Source organism: Elaeis guineensis, chromosome 9 (assembly GCF_000442705.2).
Source record: "Elaeis guineensis isolate ETL-2024a chromosome 9, EG11, whole genome shotgun sequence".
Classification (NCBI taxonomy): domain Eukaryota; kingdom Viridiplantae; phylum Streptophyta; class Magnoliopsida; order Arecales; family Arecaceae; genus Elaeis; species Elaeis guineensis.
Genome location: NC_026001.2, coordinates 13,084,093 through 13,105,264, shown reverse-complemented (window position 1 = coordinate 13,105,264; position 21,172 = coordinate 13,084,093). Strand labels below are relative to the sequence as shown.

The following is a 21,172-nucleotide window of genomic DNA, read 5'->3' as shown; positions in this document are numbered from 1 at the left end:
GAAGGCCTGTTCATGAACAAGAATCAAGCCTCCAGGCCATCTCTCATGGCATGTCGCATGAGCTTTGTATGATGAAAAAAATGAGCATGGGATGTCTTTAACATGTCCTCCCTCCACATCACCATTTGCCGACCCTGCCAAGCTCACCTTGGAACCGCAATCCAAGTCGCAGCTGACATTTAACAGGTTGAGATTTTAGACAGCATATTTGGCAACAGGTTGAGAGTAAATTTTTAGACATGGAACTGCACATTCTCAGTTCTTCAAGAAAGAGAGATGATGCCACCATATATATTAGGTAATGTCGAATACAGCAGTGCTCAAGACTATAATCTCACAACCATTTTCCCAACCGCATATGACTAAACCATTCAAAGACACCCTCCTCCAGTAACCATCTCTGCTACTCTTTAATACAAATGCACAGGGAATACACTATAGAGTATTCATAGATCAAAGGATTAACACAAAACATATGCATCCTTCGAATCCATGTTATGTTTTGCTGAGACTCACTGTAGGTGCATGGATAAAGTGCTTGGAGATTGGATCAAGAAGCGAGGCAGGTGATGCTCCAAAACTGCCAGGAGCTCTTTCCCCTGGCTCACTCTATCCACTGGCTTGTTGCCAAGCCTGCTTGCAGCCTCAACAAGCTGCCCTCTCAGCCTCTGTGGCAGCAGCTGCCCACCCGATTTCACACACTCCCTGTACAGTGGCAAGTAGGCAATGGCCGTCCCTAGGGGTGGTGGCAGGTCCCTCAGGCAAATGGGTGAACAACCCCTTCTTAGAATCCTCACAAAATTCACGTAGTGTTCCTGCCCAGAGCTCATCCCTTCAGTGAATGCAGCCTCTGACCAGTGTTCCCTCAGAAAAGCCTTCAGCTCTGGGGCCACTGCCTCATCATCAGACCTGGAAATGCTGTCAGCAACAGCATATGTAGCAGCAGGGTCACTTAGGAAGTTGGAACGAAGAAGAAAAGCGACACCATCGAGGGACCCGCTGCTCCTCTCTCCAGCTGCCTTGAGGATCTCAATGCTGAGGGCTGCCAGACATGTTGGGGGACATGGGGGAGAAGATACCCAGCGACACCCACCTGGCTGCTGGAGGTGGCTGCGGTGAGCGCAAGACAGAGCTCCATGTCCCTGCATCCCCGGTCAACAAACCACTGGACAACTTGCATACATCCCCGCTCAGCAGCTCGCATCAGAGGGCCCAGGAAAGCCGCAGCATTCCCCTCTTCAACCAAGCATTCCATGGTTCCAATCTTACAGTAGTGGGATGCAAAGCCAAGGGCAAGATCAACATCCACATCCAAACTGTTCCTCTGAGCAATCTGCATAAGAATTCACAAAATGATGAAGTTAAAAACAGAGAATAAGCATGATATTTTGGCCCCTGTCTAGATATAATTTGCCATCACCAAAGTTGGAAAAATGGAATACCATCTTTGAATGTTGCAGGTGAAGCAGGAGGTATTTTAATTATGAACACTGTTCTCCACCGTGGGAAACAATCACAGCAAGAATTCAAATTATTGACAAAGCAAATGGGATGAACATGCATGATTTCTTTGAAAACTAAGAACAAGAAAACACAAAAATGCAATCATCATATAAACTAGTCTTGCACCAAAAGATGGCCTTCAATGAATATCACTGAGACTAATTATCATGAAAATAAAATATGGCTCAAGATAAAACAGTTTACGAGTAAATTATAATAAGATAAAGAAATCATTTTATTGAAAATCAATTTTTGCAGAATGGCAGTTCGCAATATATTATCAAGGTCAAGAACTAACCAGGTTGGAGAACACAACATTAAAACATTTTGAACAGAACAAGCAAATTGAACCTTACCATAAAATGACATATCACTCCACTTACTGGGTTGTGATATGCAATGAGACATGAGTTTTGTTAGCAACACATTCAAAATAGGCTCTTGAATCATCTGCTTATAGTTCTTATGCTTTTAAAGTCATTACATGTTATACTGTATATCTATGACTCGATGACCAAACCTTAACAATGTAAGAATTCTACATCTAATCATCAAGGATAAATAGACAATAAATTAAAATGAGAAACAAAACATGAAAATTATACAAGCTTGACAATTTTGAATTAACAAATATAAATTAAAATTCTACTGGCTACCAGCTACGCAATGTCATGCACCAACAATATCCACATTGATATGTTTCAAATACTAATGTTAAGATATTCTGTATAATTGATACACCTGGATATGCTAATTGGTACATCTAAAGCAGAAAAATAGCTAAGGTCTTGGAGGTTTGGAATTGAATAACCAAATGTGAGACACTTTTTGTTCGTTTTCTATTCGACATCATTATTTTTTTTCGAAGAGAGGAAGCATGATCATTCTACTTATCAATTATTACACTTGATCTATGAATTAGCAGCATCCATAATACCAAACAGATTTCCTGCCAATGCAGCAAGTATCAGAATTTCAAATGAAATTCAAAATAATTTTCTTCAGAAACTACCCACATTATAAATCTCATATATCATCTAAACTTCAGTGCAATGTCAAATTTCAATGGCATAATGAGCATTTTTAATCTACTTTTTAGGTTCATAGAATTTTTTGTTTAACAACTGAAGATAATTACCAAATAAATAACCAAGATAACATATAGATGGTTCAACTGAATGGCATAGTGATTTGTCCCAGGCACCATAAGATAAGATGAGGAATGACTAACAGTAATGATGTAACAAAGCTACAATTGCAGAAAAGCGAAAAGAAACATCCTAATACCATGACCTAGGTTCTAGCATTTAGTTGCTTCCTCCCAGCAGCAGACCGTATGGTCATCTTTCCTTATAATTGCATGAACAATAAGTCCCACAACTCTCCCTCTCTTTCCCATGGGAACCTCAAAATCTTGGAGGTAACTGGTTTCAGAATATAGATATCCATGCAGAAATAAGTGAGACTATCAAAATGTTTCTCCTCATTGTCCACCTATGATTAAAACCTCTCTTCAGCAGTTCTCCATGCAAATATGTTTCATAGAGTCACCACCAATATTAAAAAAACATAAACCTAATGTCTTACAATTAGAGCCAAAATTCTTCTTTTAGCTTCACAATTAAATCCAAGGATATTTGGAAAGACTTAGTCAAGAGTTCAGTTTGATCTCCAGATCCATGTCTCAAATATGTCTACAGGTTAAATTCTAGAACCCCAATTTGATTTGTGAATGATCCGATTTCCAAATCCAGCAGCCTCCACTGTACCTTCAAAGACCAGACCTTTTTCTCCTTCTTCACTATAAAGAATCTTAAGTGTAATCATGATCAGCAGCACAAGTATCAAAAGAACAGACATTCATGAAAAGGGAATTATTTTGCACAGAGTGTTCTGATACCATATCACATTCACCAATGCCAACTTGGCTCCAATCCAATGCTACCTCCTTCAGCTAGTCACCCTTTGAAAATCACTAAGCAATATTTCTGCAACGCACGCACGCGTGCGCGTGCACACACACATATATGTGTGTGCAAAAGGTTATAAATTTTTAGCTTGCTCCAAGTTGTATACTTGAAAAGATCCAGCACAAAATCAAATGCTTATATTTTGATACCAAGTTGCTCCAAAATGCATTCAGCATTCTCTATGAAAAGCCTATATCATGTGCACATGGAAACAAAAACCTGTGTAACTTGGACTCTTTGGTTCAACATTCCACGCCCACAAAACACTTGCACATGTTTATTAATGTGAAACCTGGACATTAGGTATGATGAAATTGTTCAATCTAGCAAAGGATCCAGTAGTTAGACAAGCATCTACACCCAACACGGATTCACAAGTCCATATAACATAGATGGAAAACTGATATACGTTGCATATATGGTTAAAAATGTCTAATAGAAAACATGTTTACATTAGAGATATGACTGAAATACAACTGTTTCGTATCAAAGACATGCTGTTTACCATCCACTAAATGCATGAAAAATTGATATCTATAAAATAGTAACTACTACAGGCAGCGTTTGCCATACCGTGCCGAACCGGCCGGTACACCGGCCGGTACATCCCATATCGTACCGGACCGCGGGGAACCAGCACGATTCGGCCGGTAAATTCGGTACACCAACGTACGAAAAAAAAGAAAAAGTGAAAAAGAGAGAGAGAAGAGGAGAGGGAGGAGGTGGGAGCCGCCGAAGGCCGGCGGTGGCCGACTGCGGCCGTCGGAGAGCTTCCAAGCCCCGTATCGCTCGATAAACTTTCAAAGAGTGAGAAAGAGAGAAAAGCACTCGAGGAGGGGAGGGACCTACCGAACGGACGGCGCCTCCGTCGCGAGGCCCCCGATGGCCAGCGAGCAGACGCCGACGGCCTGAGGGCGGTGGCGCGGGCGGAGCCCATCCGCGGCTCCACCCCCTTCTTCTTTTTCGAAACAAACGGTCTGTTTTGATTTTTTTTTTTTTGGTTTTAAACTCATGAAATCGGCAACTGCGTTACCGACTTAATGAATTTAAAAAAAAAAACAAAAATCATAAAGCCACAAACTATTTGTTGGCTTCACTTAAAACTATCTTTTTTTAAAAAATCGCAAAACAGGAGCGACGCCCCTGTTTCACGCCCGCGGCGCCGCGCGTGCTGACTGCGCCCTCCGGCAACCATGGCGGCCAGCCAAAGGCCGTCCGCGGCCCCATCGGCTCCTTCCCCTCCCTCTTTTTCTTTCTTCCTCTTCTCTCTTTCTCTCTTTTTTTCTTCCGGTTCGGGTCGCCTTCGTCGGTTCGGTACGGTATGAAACCGTACCGAACCATACCGCCGGCCGGCCGACGGCCGACAGTATCAGTTCAGCATACCTTGACTACAGGCCATATGATCAAGAATAAATCAGAAAAAAAAATAACTAAAAACCAAAGGATGGATAATTATATAAAGAAGGTTTAGAAACTTTGTTGAAAGGGTAGTATTGTAGAGGTGTTGAGAAAACACAGAACACGAATGGAAAGAAGAAGAAGAAGAAGAAGAAAAGAAACAATTACAGGCAACTGATTACTAGCAAGCAAAAGATAAACTTTCAACATATGTATAACATCCTACAGCTTTGACTAATAAACTTAGTTGATGCCAATGTATTTCAGCCATATCCAGATGTATGCTTACATATTTGTGCAGTTTTTTATTCTGGCAAACAAAGTCACATACATTTCATACAAAATGAAATAAATAAGCATGGCTTAAGTTTACCAGTTCATATGCATATCAAAGCATAAAAAGTCATTTTGAATAACAAAAATCCAAAACATTCCAAAAAGACAAGCCACTTACAGCAAAATTTCAAATTTTGGTTGCACTCAAATAGCATAAGTTGTATGAAAACATTGCATATTATCAATCAGTTTCCGATAAACAACACTTTCAGTAAAATAAGCATCCTAATACCCCAGAATGACGAACATTCCATAATCACACATTAACCCTCTGGATCAAGGATCCCTACAATAATATAGTTAGTTGCAGATATTTATCGAGAAAAATGTCTAGCAAAACATCACATATGCATTTAGTAATCAAAATCAATAAGTAACAGCAACATAAATTAAAATTATAACATGTGCAACACCCTGTGTGGATATTATTGATCCCTGAAAAGGAAAAAGCATTCTTGCATTGGAATGACTCAAAATGAATTGTTACTATTAAAGTGAATGCATGTAGAGGCCAAATTAATGATTTTTATATGCCAAGGCATATACCGTGCACATTTGGAAGGTGTTTGACAAAATTCAGAATCATGATTGCACATTAATACATGCCTTGTTTTCTGAATTAGTGGTGGTTAAGATTGACTGAATGGGATAATTGAGGATACAAATTTTGCTTCAACCATTCCATGAAACTTCAGTGATGATCCTGTAAACCCAATTTTAATAAAGAGACATGCCCAATTTCGTCAATATCACATTTATCCCTCTTAGTAAACCAGAGTTGCAGTCATAAAACTGTCACTACATTTTTTAGCATTATCTGCATCTCCTTGTCCATAACTAAGCCCTGAAAACTGTTAAGAACAGAATACTCTCTTCTTCATACTAAGTCTTCTCTTGAAGGTTTGCTAAGCCTATTCTTGGCTGCAGAGCTTTTGTTCTCTCTTCTTCATACTCTATTTCCCTCTCCCTCATCATCCCAGGACCATCATCAATAACTAATCCAGCACACATCATTAGCCGCATACCACCACGCCGTAAAAGTGATTGCTCAGATTTCCCTGCATGCATTAGTTTTTGCCACATAGTTGACAGCAAGGATTCAGATCCCGATGAGATGTACCATGGGAAATCTGGATGGGTACCATCCCATGTATCGGGACAAAACCATCCTATCAGTATCCTGGCATGTCAATTAGGAATCTTGGAACATCCTTTGTCCCAAGTGTCGGGGCGAGTGGGAGGGCGCACATCCATTATATAGAAAAACTAGGAGAGCTCCATCGCATAGGATTTAAAACCTTACTTAACAGCACAAATCACACTTTTCATATGATATTCAAAACTTCAAATCAGAATGCACATGCTTGCTCTTAAGCTATTAACACCATCATAACCATCAACAAAAACAAGTGTCTATACATGCTGATCTCAATCATCCAGCATGATAATAACAAGTTTTGCTTCAATGCTCCTTTACTAATTTTTCATTAATAAGGGTAATTAAGTAATTTTAGACTTATCAAAAAGAGCATTCCTCTTCCTCTCTACCGCATCCCCCGTCGGCCCACTTCCCTCGCGCCCCTCCTCCTCCCTCTCCACGTGCAGCCCCTTTGCGGCTTCTCCCCCATGTCGGCCGCTCTTAGCCCCACGTCGACCGCCTCCCATGCCGGCCCCCTCCCCTCGCCGCCTCTCCTCCTCCTCCCTCTCCTCGTGCTGTTCCCTTGCCACCACTCCTCCACATCGACCCCCTTAGCCTCCTCTCCACCACGACAACCGCCTCCCGTGCCGGCTTTCTCCCCTCGCCGCCTCTCCTCCTCCTCCCTCTCCCTCCCGCCCCTCTTCCTCCCCCTCTCGCGCTGCCCCCTTGCTGCCTCTCCCCCACGTCGGCCGCTCTAGCCCCGAGTCAGCTGCCTCCCACGCCAGCCCCCTCCCTCGCCGCCTCTCCTCCTCTCTCTCCTCGTGCCGTCTCCTCGCCGCCTCTCTGCCGCATCGACCGCCTCACCTCCTCTCCGCCTCTCTGGCCCCATTCCATCACCGTGTCTCCACTGTGTCAGCCGCCTCCCGCACCGACGCTCTCTCCTCACCGCCTCTCCTCGCCTGTCCTCCTCTTGAGTGGCGATTTTCCACGATCTCCTCACACGATCCTCCTCCTCCCTCCTCCCTCTCGTGAGGTAATCTCCCAGGATCTCTGAGTAGTGGCAACCCCATGATCTCCAAGTGGCTCTCCTCCTCCTGCGATCCGTTCCTCGCCGACCGTGATCCTTGTCCCCTGCGACCTGGGGGGGCAATTAGGAAGGGGGTGTGGATCGGCGACGGGGGTAGGTGTGCGCAAGCATGGAGCGCCGCAACATCCAAGATGGATGCTAGACACGGCGAGGAGGTGGTAGGGGATTAGCCATCTATTTCGACATAATTTACCACACCAGCCACTCACAACATCAGTTAAATTTACTTATTCATGGATAAATCAGTGCCATTCATCCTAAATCTGATAGTTAAAAAAATTTCTATAATAAAAAGACCAACATAGCCTTTGGAGCACAGTAGCACAACCTGATAGAAGACATGCAACATAAAGCCTCTTGCTTGTGATCCTTTGACAAGTAGAGCTCTTGATGATCATGAATGAATTAACAAAAGGTAAGTAACTCAACTTTCATGCAGCTAATTACTAACATGAGTATGCAAATAGATAGGCACCACAACATAACATCTATGTATTGGTGTGATACTAGCATGCCAATCTGCTCCAACACATAACACCGATTTATTAGCATTACAACATCGTATACTATTGGCTGTCAGCTAATAGGAGGACACATGTCATGCAACTGAGAGCTGGCTTGCAAGCCTCAAGCATCCAATATCATAGCCAAGGTTTGCCGCACCGGCCTATACCGTACTGGTAAGGTACTGAAACGGTACTGAGGTTTAGTTCAGTATATGAGTCAAACTTGGTCCATATTGGTCTGAACCAAGCGAAACCACTATGCCGCCCAAAGGCGGGGTGCATATCATACCATACTGAACTGTTCTAGCCAATTTTGAGCAACACTATGATAAAAAGTGAGAAAAAAGGTCGAGAGCTGTCCTGGTACAGAATGCATACCATACCATACCAACACGTACGGTACCAAATCATCAACATACTAGTACAGTACCCTGTACCGATATTGCAGACCTTGATGACAGCATAATTCAAGCTTTCTACTTAAGTCACAACTTCCCACTTTTAGTTCTCATAGACTCAATTCAAGTTTAACTATACTCGTACTGCTACTGCATAAGCTCTTAATTCTGTTAGGCCCTTCTTGCTTGGGGTTTATAGGAAATATGGGACAGGAACCTATTATTCTGTAAACAATCTTTTGCACACACTTGCTCCAGGGGCAAAATGGACACTACAAAAAGTTGAAATGGCCATTTTTTCCTACCTTATGCAAATAACCTGGAATAAAGCTACTGCACCAGAAAATGGAATATTTTTATCCTGTATTTGAGCAGGTTAAGGGTAGTTTATTCTGGGTTAACCACTTTATCCAGGTCTTCTTGTTCACAATGAAATAGGACCTCAACAAGAAAGGTACAAAACATATTCATCTGCCATAACATCATAAGATCCAGGTTTTTGTCAACTAACCAGAATCACCAAGGTGAAAAGAGGCGCCTGAAGCTTTTTTAACTAGGACATAACAAACCGCAAGGCTGATGACCTATTCCCTCAAATAAAGGAGGAGAAAAAACCACTCCATTTGACAACTTTTCTAATCTGACAAAGTAAAATTTTGCTTATGGAAAATCTCAATTTAGCCCCAATCAGTAGCTCTTACCTCCAGCTCCTTACACTTCAAAATCCTTTTTTTTAGGTCCTAATTCCATAATTAGTCTCATTCACGTTTCAAGATCCATGGAGTTTGCTTTTGAATGCAGTTTTAGCACCAAATCTAATTCAAAATAATAATAAGCTTAAAGCTTTGATCATAACTAGGATCATCCCAAAGCAACAACTAAGCAGCTAACATCCTCCATAGCCAATTCTACAAGAGCTCCTACTCTTTTCTGAGCAGTCATGAAGTGATAAACAATAACCTTCACTCCAATCCTACCATGTAAAATTTAAGAATGATGTAAATCATCAGACCTTCACAAAATTATCAAATATGGCAGGATACTTCTTGTATATCATAAAACAGAATCAAATATTATAGATAGGCACTTCATGAATTTATTATTACATAGATAAATTATGAACTGCAGCCAGCTGTATGGGCCTCTGTAACAAGATTGTAAGATGAAGAGTGCACATAATAGTCCTTGACTCTCTGAAAGCATTCTAACTGATTGATCACCTAACATTATTATCTTGTTTCCCTAGTACAATATCTTGCTATATCACAATTGGTGCAGGCTCACTACAAAAAAAATGCACTGTTCGAAGTCCATTACATCAATCTTCATTCTTTAGCAATAAGGCAATACCTTTGATAATAATAAACAAAGATGATGCCAGTGGGCCCTTGAAATAGCTCTTTTATGCCTTCTCCATATGTTATTTTAAAATATCTGGTTGCCATTGCTTGTTTCTTATTTTCCATCAATATTAAGATATCTAAATTCTAGCCAAAACTCCCAGACTCTCAACATTCGGCCAACTCTCTTTTAAAAATTTCCATCGGTCCTTCAGGAAATTATTTAAATGGCCTGCCTATGCATGTGGTGCCAAAGTGTGGATTAAATGCTAAGATTTGAACTACGAAATGGGACAGCTGGTCTTCAAACTCTAGTAAGAACACGAGCTTAACTTTTTCTTTTTTTCAGGTGAGAAATTTATTGGCATCTTCAATAGTTTGGAGGCAACAGTAATGTCACACTCCATCTCTAACTAGGAGTAACACTGCTATCTAAAGTATTTAATGAACGGAAGCATTTCCAGTCTTCTTCACTAAAAACAAGGAAGAGTTGCTTAACCAAAAAAGAAAGAAAGATTAGAGAAGTCATTTAAGTGTTCATATGAGAGAAAAAAGGAAGAAATTTATTGTATTAAAGTGGCCAGCATTTGATTTTTGGTACTTTCAAAATTTGAAAGGAAAGTATCACAAATTTTTGAGAATACAGATGCCCTATTGTTTCAGATGTAACAAGATGAACCAGCCACGGCATGTTCCTTTTCTTCAATATAGTCCGCATTCCTACTCTCTTCTATCTTCCTTTTCCTCTCCTCTTTGTTTCTACAACTTGTGTTGCTGAAATCTAGATGAATCCTAGCGGACATTTTGGTGGTTCTTGGATGCACATATCCAACTCCAAGAATCCATGTCAGATTCATATCCGAATTGGAAAAGCATCAGATACTTAGATACTTATGCTTACCCTTTTTAACTATAGCTTCTAATAACTGGAAAAGAGTTGGACTCCTTGAATGATGAGTCTGACCCACTATAATAGTGCTAAAATTAACTTTTGTTCCTTTTAGAGATTGGTCAAGAATATATGCACTAAAACAAGTTTGTAAAATGTCATTTTGTTAAAGACCTAAGCTAATTACAAAGACTGGACAAGAAGTGTGCATATTGAAACACCATAACAAAAGGTATGTTTAAGTTTCTTTTATACACTATCTGAATATCTTTTGTTTAATATTTTTCTGCATATCCCCGGATCTCCTTTTTCTCCTCGTACCAAGTCATACTTGGATGCATGTCCAAATGCAATTCCTATGTCTGCCTCCATGTGTCATCAGTGAACATGAATGCAAAGCTTCCATAGAACACAGAAAATGGCATCCAAACTACACAAGAGAATAAAAGTCACCAACCTTCAAATTAGATACGCATGCCAAACATCATAATCCAAGAAGAATAACTTAGTCCTCATGAAGATAATCAGGGAAATAAGATTTAACATTTTGAATATGACAGCATTTTACAGCCATAAGTATCAATAGTGATCATTACATATACCTAGAGGAAGTGAAAGTTTCAACGAAGGTGACGTATACCATATGTGCATCTATAGTATTGATAAAATATTATCCATATGTACTATTTAGCATGGCATTATGTGGCAATGAAATTAACACTTCCATGCAAAAAATGCTTCTAACAGCGTACAAGACAACATAGTAAACTTATTTATCCATTTTCATCACCAGCATCCTCTGATAACATGATATGGAATTGGAGCACCACTTGCTATATATATTGGACCTGAATGTTAAGAAATCCAAATTAATAAATGTTAATTTTTAAACTGAGATAGATTAATCACCTGAAGCAAAATGCGTACAAGTTCTGTACTCCCAAAGCGTGAAGCTTCTAGAAAGCATTGGTTGACATTGTCGGCACCTCCTTCCACCAGCATCCCCAGCAACCCTTGTATTGCTGTTGCCGAGACTCCAGAAGCCCAGCCAGGGTCAAAAGAGCTAGAAAAGAGAGTAAGAGGGAAGCACGCAGCATCAAAGGCTTCAGTGAAATCCTTTCCTGTGAGATGATTGCCAGCAATATCCAAAAAGTTCTTGAATGCTGACAACTGGAGTTGGACCTCAAGAATTTTGCTGTGGTTTCCTCTCCCCTTATTTTCCTGGCAACGAGAGTGAAATCCAATGCACTTCAAAGCCCATTCTGTGAACTTCTGGACTTTGGCGCCGGCTTCTGCCTTCAAAACCTCATCTCCATGACATTCTTGAAGGCGTTCGTGTAACCTGATAATGAAGCATCAAAACAGCAAAGATCAATTATTAATAAAATTAGAACACCTGTGAGAATTACCATCATCATGAAAGGATGGAAATAACAATCCTAATTGATAATTTAACCAATATGAATGCATGAATCTTTCCAGAAACTGCAGAAATGGTCCAAGAATATCATGTACTAAATCAAGATTTCAGATGTTCATGGATGTGAACAAGGATGGAAGGAGTTTACCTTTGGGCCATGACATTGACAGTATCAGCCAAGCTCATCGTCTTGCTCTGACAGGCAGAAACGCACGAAGCAAGAAATGATGTCCTCAGGGCCGCCCTCGTGAAATCATTCGCTCCATTGGCGACAATCTTCTTGATCAGCTCAGTGATCCCATTCAGTTCTTGGTGGGTTGTCAAGAACCATATGGAATCCAGCGCTATGCAAAGCGCATCATTGAGAGTCTGTGGATCAGCCAGCAGAATCAGGCTCTCAGCAAGCTCCCAGTCATGAGAGCTTACTGCCCCCTGGAACAAGCGCCCAAGCTCGATCCTGTCCTGCCTGCTGAGCTTCCTCTCCTGCTTGTTCTTATCCTTGTCCTTCCTTCGGGCCTCAGATTCCTCCATTGAATCTGAGGCCCTCGATCTGAGCTTCTTGTTGCTGCAGCCATAACTCCTCGTACCTCGGGGATCTTTGGCCCGGAGAGGAGCTTCCCTTGAGAAAACGTTGCTTCCCTCCCCTTTATCTGGCACCAGGGACTCGCTGCCATCATCCAAACTCCCAAGACCTCCTTTCTCATCCATTTCCATCTCAGAGCACAGCCGATCCTCTGAATGCCTCTCCTTGGCTAAATGCATGCCGCCGTTCTTCTCAGTCATCACAATCTCGCTCATGCCCTCCATTTCTCCGACACCCACCTATCAACCACCCTTTTCCGAACAAAAAAAAGAAAAAATCCCAACCTTTTCAACCAAAATACAATCACCAAGATCTATCAAAGAAACCAAGAAGTCTCATAACAAGCATAACCCAATCAAGATCTTCCAAACATGCAATCAAACGAAACACACCGACGACTCCTGCGACGACTAACCTAAATCTCAATTTATAAGCTCAAGAATCCAAAAACCCACCTCCTAAAGGCCGAAAATTCTCAAATTTCCAACAAAATTGCGGCCGGCGCGACCATCAGCAGCACAAAAACACCAGAGAATCGCAATCCTCGGCCTCAAACATCGAAAAAGAAATCCAGGGGAGACGAAACCAAAAGGATCAGCGACTCCTCCGGCGAAAACCCTAGATACCCTTCAATCCGAGGAAGCGAAATCCACATGGGCGGCCCTGTAAAAATAAAGTGAGAAATCCCAAGCCAGAACAAAATCCCATTTCAGCCCAACCGCCACACAAAGAATAAAAAGGGAAAAAATCTCATTTTTAGGATTACAGACGCCATGATCGTACCAGAAGCACAAAACAATAAAAAATTCAAATTTTTTTTATTGGAGAATATGGAGAAAGTAGAAGGAATCTTCTGGAAAAAATAACAGAAGAGAGAGAGAGAGAGAGAGAGAGAGAGAGAGAGAGGAGAGAGTAGAAGAGAAGAATAAAAGAAGAGAGAAGGGCGGGGGGGGGCGAGCGGAAAGGGAATCTAACCTGGAGGGAATCCTTAACCCTGGGACTCGAGCTTTTCAGAGGGATGCAATGGGGGTTTTATTTCTCTCTTTTTTCCATGAGAATGTGATAATAACTTCCATGTCTCGAGGGGAGAAATAGAGGGAGGGAAATGGCAGTAGCTTTGGGAGGTTTTTCTTTTTTTCTCTTTTTTTTCTTGTCTTTTTTCCTTCCTTTCAATATCTCGACACGAGAGAGAAAGGGAGAGGAATGTGATGTTATTAATGAGTGAATCTGTTTTTTTCTTTTTCTTTTGTTGTTTTTTAACTCTCATGAAAGTGAGAGTCACCACCGCAACACAAGATCCCACCACCCAACACACATCTTTTTCGTAGATTAGGGCCCACCCCTTCCTTCAGGTTCCCTCTCGCCCACCTCAATTATTACAATACCCCTCCGCTCCTTCTCTCTCTTACATGGACGTCTTTTTCATCCACCACCATCCATTTCCCATCCATCCATACAATCCCAACCCACTCTTGCTTGATTTGTTTGGTTGTGCACAAACTTAGGGAGTCCCTTGGGGGAATGGCTATATTTAAGCAACAAGGGGTGCCACAAGGTGTGAAATATTTAAAGCAAGGTTTACAAATAGTAGGAAGGGTGCTATTTACTTGTTATTTTCTTAACCATCATTTCGCAAGATCTAATACTTGTATCTGTTACTTTAGTGTTCGAATTTTAGATCTGACACATGATAAGAAACAAGCGAGCAAGACCTGGAGGAAAAATCAAGTGTCCAATGAGTTGACTCATATAAGCTCATCACAACTTCTAATATAAACCAATTAATCAACTGCATATAAGCAAAACCAAAATACAACCACTGCACTCCCATGAACCTTTTTAATAAAATGCATGGTATCATCATCTTTAAGCTAATAACAAACTCAACAAGGCAAAGATGTTCTCCGTGAAGCAAAGAGCATACATTTATATCATGGGATAGATAAAACATGCCCAGTGTTACACCCCACCCAAGCTGTCTAGATATTGGTCCGAGACGCCTAGAATTTACAGATCCATCTTGTAAGGTAAATCTTCACATGTCCAGGTTGGCTAAGATACACCTTGTTGGCACAAAACCTATGATCTGTGCAATGTAGATTGTGCAAAGCCTTCTGTGACACAGGATTGGATGTCATAATTGTGCAAAAGGAGAGGTGTATGACTTGGGTTTGCAGGCCTTTGTCACGATCAAAACATTCCCAATATCTGGAGAAGCCCAAGTATGCACCAGCCAGTTGAAAGAATTCCAGCATAAAAGCTTCAGTTTCAATATGTCATGGCGAGTGACCTTGAATTCTACATTCCTCAAATCCAAAGTCAATTATTTCATGACTTACCTGCCGAACAAAGAAAAATCTCCATTACTGTTAAAAGAGCTCAATTGTTCTATTAAGTGTTTCTAATTATTTTAACCATCAAGCAGAAAACAACACACTATGGGCAAGTATTTGCAAGTAACATATGAAAGGTAAGAAAAAGATCGCTGTCAACTTCAGAACCAAAATTTGGCAACAGTGAAAAATCACAATGATTGCAGTCTACAACAAATATAATTATAGTATGAAATGCAAGAAACCACGTTGTACAGCCCAAACACCATCTCCTCGAGACCTCACAGATGACAGTAGAGAAGTGAGACACCTCACAAAGCTTCATTGAAACAATGAAGCTACAATGTGGCAGTGATGTCTGGACCTGAAACTCTATCCTTTCCTTTTGGCACTGATAGAATAGAAAACAATTTCCTACTAAAACTAGCCTATGGAAAAATCTGGTTACCTAAAAGGCTGTCGAGCAATATATATTGGAGATGAAGTACATTCTTTCTTTGGAACAATTATTGGCAAAAAAACAAAAAAAAACTCAGTGCTTTTAGAAATCCCAATTTTATCTAGATACTTTTGCACTCTTATGAGTAAGACGATTCAAGGGAAAACAGTACCAAGGGTGGTCGAATTCAGTTACGGCATATAGACCTGTAAACCCAGGACTTGCTGCAAAATGTGAGAGGAACAATGATTACTAATCCAACCTTTGATCAAACATAGCCTCTAAGCCACATTTATTGACCTATTAAGGAAGATAAAGGCTGAAACCATCAAACTTTTACATTCTAATCATGCATGATTCGAGGCTTTTTATTTCTTAATAATGAAAACAGAAGCAGAAGCCTGCAGCCACAGATTCCAATATATCAATCTGTCTTATTTTCTCAAATAACCAGAAATAAAATGAATTATCAGAATGTGATACACTAGTTGGATTTATAGGAACTAAAAGCAATGAGAATATAAGAACTATATATACATAATAATATAAATATGTATGTATGTATCCACAGACATGCCATTTTTTCTCTCTTATTTCCCTCATGACTACAGGAAACGGAAATATTCAAAGTCAAAACAAAGTTATCCCATCATGCACACAAGTGTTTAGGAGTCTGAAAAGATGTTTCATCATTTTATGGTCATGGTCATACATAGTTTTCGTACTCCACAAAAATAAACAACAGACCACCTCATCCTTCACTCCCTTCACACCTTCTGTAATGCACAAAACACTTAAAAATTGTAAATCTCATAAAAGAAGCATGCTCCATTTGATTGCTATTATATTCTATGTGTTCTTAGCCATGGTTTCACTAAGTTCATAAAAGAAAATCACGAACCATTTCACATACCTATCTTGTAACCCATATCCAAAAACTGTGCAAGTAAACATTGTAGTAGCGTTGTGCTGTCCAAATTTCCTGAGTTGCAATTCATAATTCTTAAAAGAAAATTGATTAAGAAGCAGAAATCAGAGGAAGCACAAAATGCCAGCAACGAACAGCCAAGAGGACACCTCGAGACGTTCCTAGAGCTTCTGCAGTTGATGTCCAAGGAACATTAAAAAAGAAAAAAGGTGAAAAATCAAAGTCATTTGCTAATTTATTTATTGAAGAAAAATACCAAGAATCCAATTTTTTGAGCAAAAAATACCAAGAACAATTGACAGCCGGAAGATGCATAGTTGGTGTTGCTTTTGGAGAGAGGATCTCGATCTCTAGTTCAACCTTGTACGAATATTTTCTCAGAAGTCATAGCCGATCCACCAACACTTGCAATGCCTAGGCTCTTTGACTGACACAAACCACCTCTCAAACTAAAAGAAATTATCTGAAGGTCCAGCAGCAGTTAAAACTTCCTCTAGTGAGCAAAGGATCTGATTTATGCATCTGTCTCTCACCTGCCATGCAAGAATATTTTAAGAACCATATTTCCTCTTTTGTCGGCTGCTTAGTGGAGAAGGGCCTACTGAATACCGTGAATTTGCTAGCTTCTGTGGAACAGCAGCTCCTGCAGATTTCAGGTACTGGACAAGCTCCCTAAAGAGCTTCTTGTCCTCTTCATTCACAAAAACAATTGCAACACCCTCCTCTCCCATTCTAGATGCTCTTCCAACCTGATGAACATATTCCGCCATTGAACTCGGCATGTCAAAAATTATCACCTGCTGTACTTTCAACAGATCCACCCCACGCCCCAAAACCCCAGTAGAGACAAGAATAGATGTCTCCCCTGTCAAGAACAGCCTCATATTGTCTCTCCTATCCTTCATTGACTTCTCACCATGAATTGAGAGAGCTTTCAATCCAGTCACAACCGTAATTGCTTCAGCCAAAAGATCAGCTCCTAGTCTTGAACCCACAAACACCACAATGGGTGGTTTAAAATGCTGTTTGCTCATCAATATCTCAAAAAGCTTCTGTTTCTTCTGCTTAGATTCCACCCAGATGACCACCTGTTTAACTGATTTGCTGGGTCTGTTTGGCTTCCCACATGTGACATGTATCAAGTCTCTAGCCATTGAGCTTGCCATCCTCTCGACCTCTTCAGAAATAGTCGCTGAGAACATTAACACCTGAGGCTGTGAGAGTGCTTGGAAGATTTGCATCACCTGATCACGGAACCCTTTCTGCAGCATGCTATCCACCTCATCCAAAACCAGAACAGAAACCTCATTTAGATCAATATCATGCTTGGTTAGGAGATCAATCAGCCTTCCAGGAGTGCCAACAATCAATTCTACACCCTTCTGAATTCGGTATACTTGCCCAGCCATGGCATCTCCACCAATCACAAGGGCAGTTTTAAAAGGCAGACCCTTTCCAAGCACCTTGGCCTGCTCCTCCACCTGCACACAGATCTCTCTAGTTGGAGCAAGAACCATTGCCAATGGCCCCTTCTGTTCTGCAAGGTGCTGAAGTCGAATATATGAGCAATGTGAAACTATGGGAACTAGAAAAGAAGCAGTCTTTCCAGAACCAGTGTCAGCAGAAACAAGAATATTTCTATTAACCAGTGCAGCAGGGATGGTCTGCATTTGAACTGGTGTAGGTATCAAGTAGCCGGCAGACTCAAGATTTTGTTCAAGCTTCTGAGGAAGATTGCAGGAAGAGAAGGACAAGACTGGAGCAGGAACAGAGTTCCCCTTAATACCAATGCCAATTTTGCTTCTCAAAGATTCAGTCTGATCGGTGGATAAGGATTCTGAATTGGGTCTATTATCTGCTCTAACATAAAAGCATTCGTCACTGACAGGTACTCTTACAGGACGGTTGCAGACCAAAGTTGGCTTCTGGGTACTGGCAAGCCTAGCAAGAAGAGTACTCTTGCATTCTTTGCTGCAGATATCATCATCTGTCTCATCACATATATATTCACCATAACGTCCACAGATAGCACAACGGGGCTCTCCTGGAAGGGCTTCTCGCTGCTCCTGGCATCGCTCCTTCACAGGGCATTCTGTGACAGAATTTAACAGGAAATCCAACATTTGATGTTATATGTTTATGTTCCGTATTTAATGTGATAGAAAATGACTTTGTCTGCATTGTGTATGGCAAAATGGAGACTCAGAAAAATGCAGTGTCCATGCAGGTTTCTGTCACCCAACCATCGGCTGTATTGTTAACTGGAATAGTTATGTTAAACTATAACATGCCAAGCATGAAGACATGACAGAAATAGGAAAATGGATTCCACAAGATGGATTCAGATCAACGATTCCAATCAAATTGACAAGAGCAGATGAAAAGTAAACAAGAAATAGCTAAGAAAGTTGAGATCTCATGCAATGCATGTGACCAAGCTCTCATAAGATTGCTGAAACAAAAAACATGTAGTTACAAATACATGATGGAATTTGAAGACTCAAAGATAAATGCTTGCCATCTATTGAGCAGAATCTTGATGCATCAGTTTCAGATTTAGATTATGCAACGTCCCCATTCCAGCAGCACATGCAATTGTTACCATGGAGGTTTCACGGGAAGATAGATAAAATCTAATGGAGAAGCCACAAGAGACATGAGCAAATTAATTATGAACTAAAGCTAGAAGAGAATGGGAAATGCAAGCATCGAGAAAACATCTAAGATACATATGATGATGCTCAAAATATGCAGAAAGAAGTAAAAAGAGAAGCAGGTGATTTTGATGTTGAGCTACCTTCAGCTGCATCGCCCATATCACTGACTGCATGCGGAGAAGAAGTTATCGTGCCATCCATCATTGGAGCCTGTAAAAAAAAACTGCACCAGTGATAAGTAGGTGATGAGAACCAACTTCATGAATATATATATATATATATATATTATATATATATATATATATATCATTGGTTAGTGTGTGTGAGTAGAGCAATTGATATACGAGTAGGTTAGTTGTTGGTTGTAGGTAGGGATGGCAACAGGTAGGGCACCCGCAAAATTTGCCCTACCTGTATCTGAACCTGTTTAAAATCTTACTTTGGACCTGTCCCAAACCCGATTACAAAATTATCCGAAAATCCCAAACCCATCCCACTAAAAAATGGTAAACCCATTGGATACCCAGACCCACCCAATTAACCTTTACTCCGGTCGGGTTATTCAGATATTGGAACCTGCCCGATCAAGCCGAACCTGCCTAATAATTCAAAATATCATATAAAATTAAAATCTGGAAGCAGTAAATGTGATTTACTGTGGATTATCAAGACAATGAATCCAAAAAAAAAACGATGCTTCAATGCCCAAAAAATGATAATACGGACATGATGGATTCCTTTTGACCGAACAACAGATAAATATCAAATATATAGAGAAGAAAAATGAAAGATGATATATTTCTATCGGCCCAATCCCAGTTTATTGATCATACCAATCAAAAATTGGTTTCTCGGATTCCAAGCATGACTCCTACACAACCTTTCAACACAATTAGACCACCTCCTATCTCACAAAGCTAATGTTCAGAAAGTAAGGAAAAGGACATGTTAAACCATGAGCCTTGTGTCCTTGTCTCTCTGATTCTGTGGTGGCCAGTGCAAGCTACCATGACATACATTTGGCCCTTGGAGTTGAATAGCGTGAGAAAGGCCGTGTTCATGCGTCCACATGACAGTTCAGAAAGGTCGAACATAGAGCAAGTCTCACACCATGGATTTGGTATCATATTCTTCATATTATCATAAGAACAGAACTCCATAAGTTGAAAATTTTGTAGCCAAAAAAAGAATCTTTTCGATCAAAAAAATTCCCAAATCGTACAAAATATCTTGCTTCTACCAAGATTAAGCTCTCAAAACATCAACCTCAAGGGGACCAAATCATATCGCCACAACCGGAACCTAGGAAACCCTCCGATCTCCCTCAGGTGCTCTCGTTCCCCACAGATCTCCAAAAAAATGTATGAAATAAAAAGAAAAGCAAGCGAAAAGATAAAACAAATGAGGGGAAAGATCTTACCATTTAATTTTTCCGTCTCTCCTTTGTTTTCGTTGATTTTTCTTATGTTTTCCCCGATTTTGTCCTCTCCCTCGGAAGGCTCAATCGGTTGGGAGGCTTGGGGCGGCCGAATAGGGAAGCTTAGACGATAGCTCAGGTTTTGTGTTGGTATTTACACGTAAGAAAGATATAAATATTTTACGATTCTGCAGCTTAAAACACCTGTGCTTTATTGGTTAAGGCGGTGGTTAAGCCCTCTAAAGATTTGGAGTTAAAATCTTTTCATACTCTTTCATATTTTTATAAAAATTTATATTCAAATAAATTTAATAAAAAATAAAAAAATAATGCTGAAGAGGATGGGAACAGAGAAGAAAATTTTTTTTATCTACTCATAATTTTGATGCAAAATATTATAAATTTTTTAAAAAAAATAAAAATATTTTTATCATTCAAAATTTTCACACGAAAAAATAAAACTACAGACATTAAATACGTATTAAAAAGTAGTTGGACAAAAATACCCCTCTATATTATAATATCCTACGTCATATTATAATATCTTGGAACATATTATGACATACTGCATACAGAAAATCATAATTTGACGCAGGATGTCATAATATATACTGAATGTCATAATTTTATGAGCCATATTATAACATCCTGTACGTAGGAAATTATAATATGTCACAAGATATTATAAATTTTTTTTCAAAAGATAGGAGTACTTTCGTTATATAAAATTTTTAAACATAAAAGTGAAACTGTAGGTATTAAATGCACGTTAGAAAATGATGGCTATGTGGATCAATCACATAAAGCGGCGCACTCCATATCGAATTTTC

At 40.2% G+C, this 21,172-nt stretch overlaps 2 protein-coding genes across 6 annotated transcripts; both read right to left on the bottom strand.

Moving 5' to 3' along the window:
• Positions 1 to 259: 259 nt before the first annotated feature.
• LOC105051532 (ankyrin repeat protein SKIP35) lies at positions 260 to 13,728 on the bottom strand. The gene is given in 5 exon segments (XM_010932022.4): positions 260 to 1,054; positions 1,057 to 1,333; positions 11,475 to 11,907; positions 12,134 to 13,231; positions 13,544 to 13,728. Coding segments are annotated over 4 exon segments (1,911 nt in total). The 5' UTR covers positions 12,793 to 13,231; positions 13,544 to 13,728; the 3' UTR covers positions 260 to 512.
• A 590-nt stretch (positions 13,729 to 14,318) lies between these two features.
• LOC105051533 (DEAD-box ATP-dependent RNA helicase 41) lies at positions 14,319 to 20,528 on the bottom strand. Of its 5 annotated transcripts, none has more exons than XR_012134197.1 (5): positions 20,346 to 20,528; positions 19,066 to 19,135; positions 16,555 to 18,360; positions 16,254 to 16,438; positions 14,319 to 14,907 (listed from the first exon to the last, which is right to left on the bottom strand). XR_012134197.1 is itself a non-coding variant. In XM_073242972.1 (3 exons), the coding sequence occupies exons 1-3, from the start codon at positions 20,346 to 20,348 to the stop codon at positions 16,820 to 16,822; spliced, it is 1,614 nt and encodes a 537-aa protein (XP_073099073.1). In that variant the 5' UTR covers positions 20,349 to 20,528; the 3' UTR covers positions 16,445 to 16,819. The 5 variants fall into 5 exon arrangements, 1 of the variants encoding a protein (XP_073099073.1); XR_012134198.1 differs by having other exon boundaries at positions 19,066 to 19,148; positions 20,346 to 20,527; XR_012134199.1 differs by lacking the exon at positions 20,346 to 20,528 and adding an exon at positions 20,192 to 20,253.
• Positions 20,529 to 21,172: the final 644 nt, after the last annotated feature.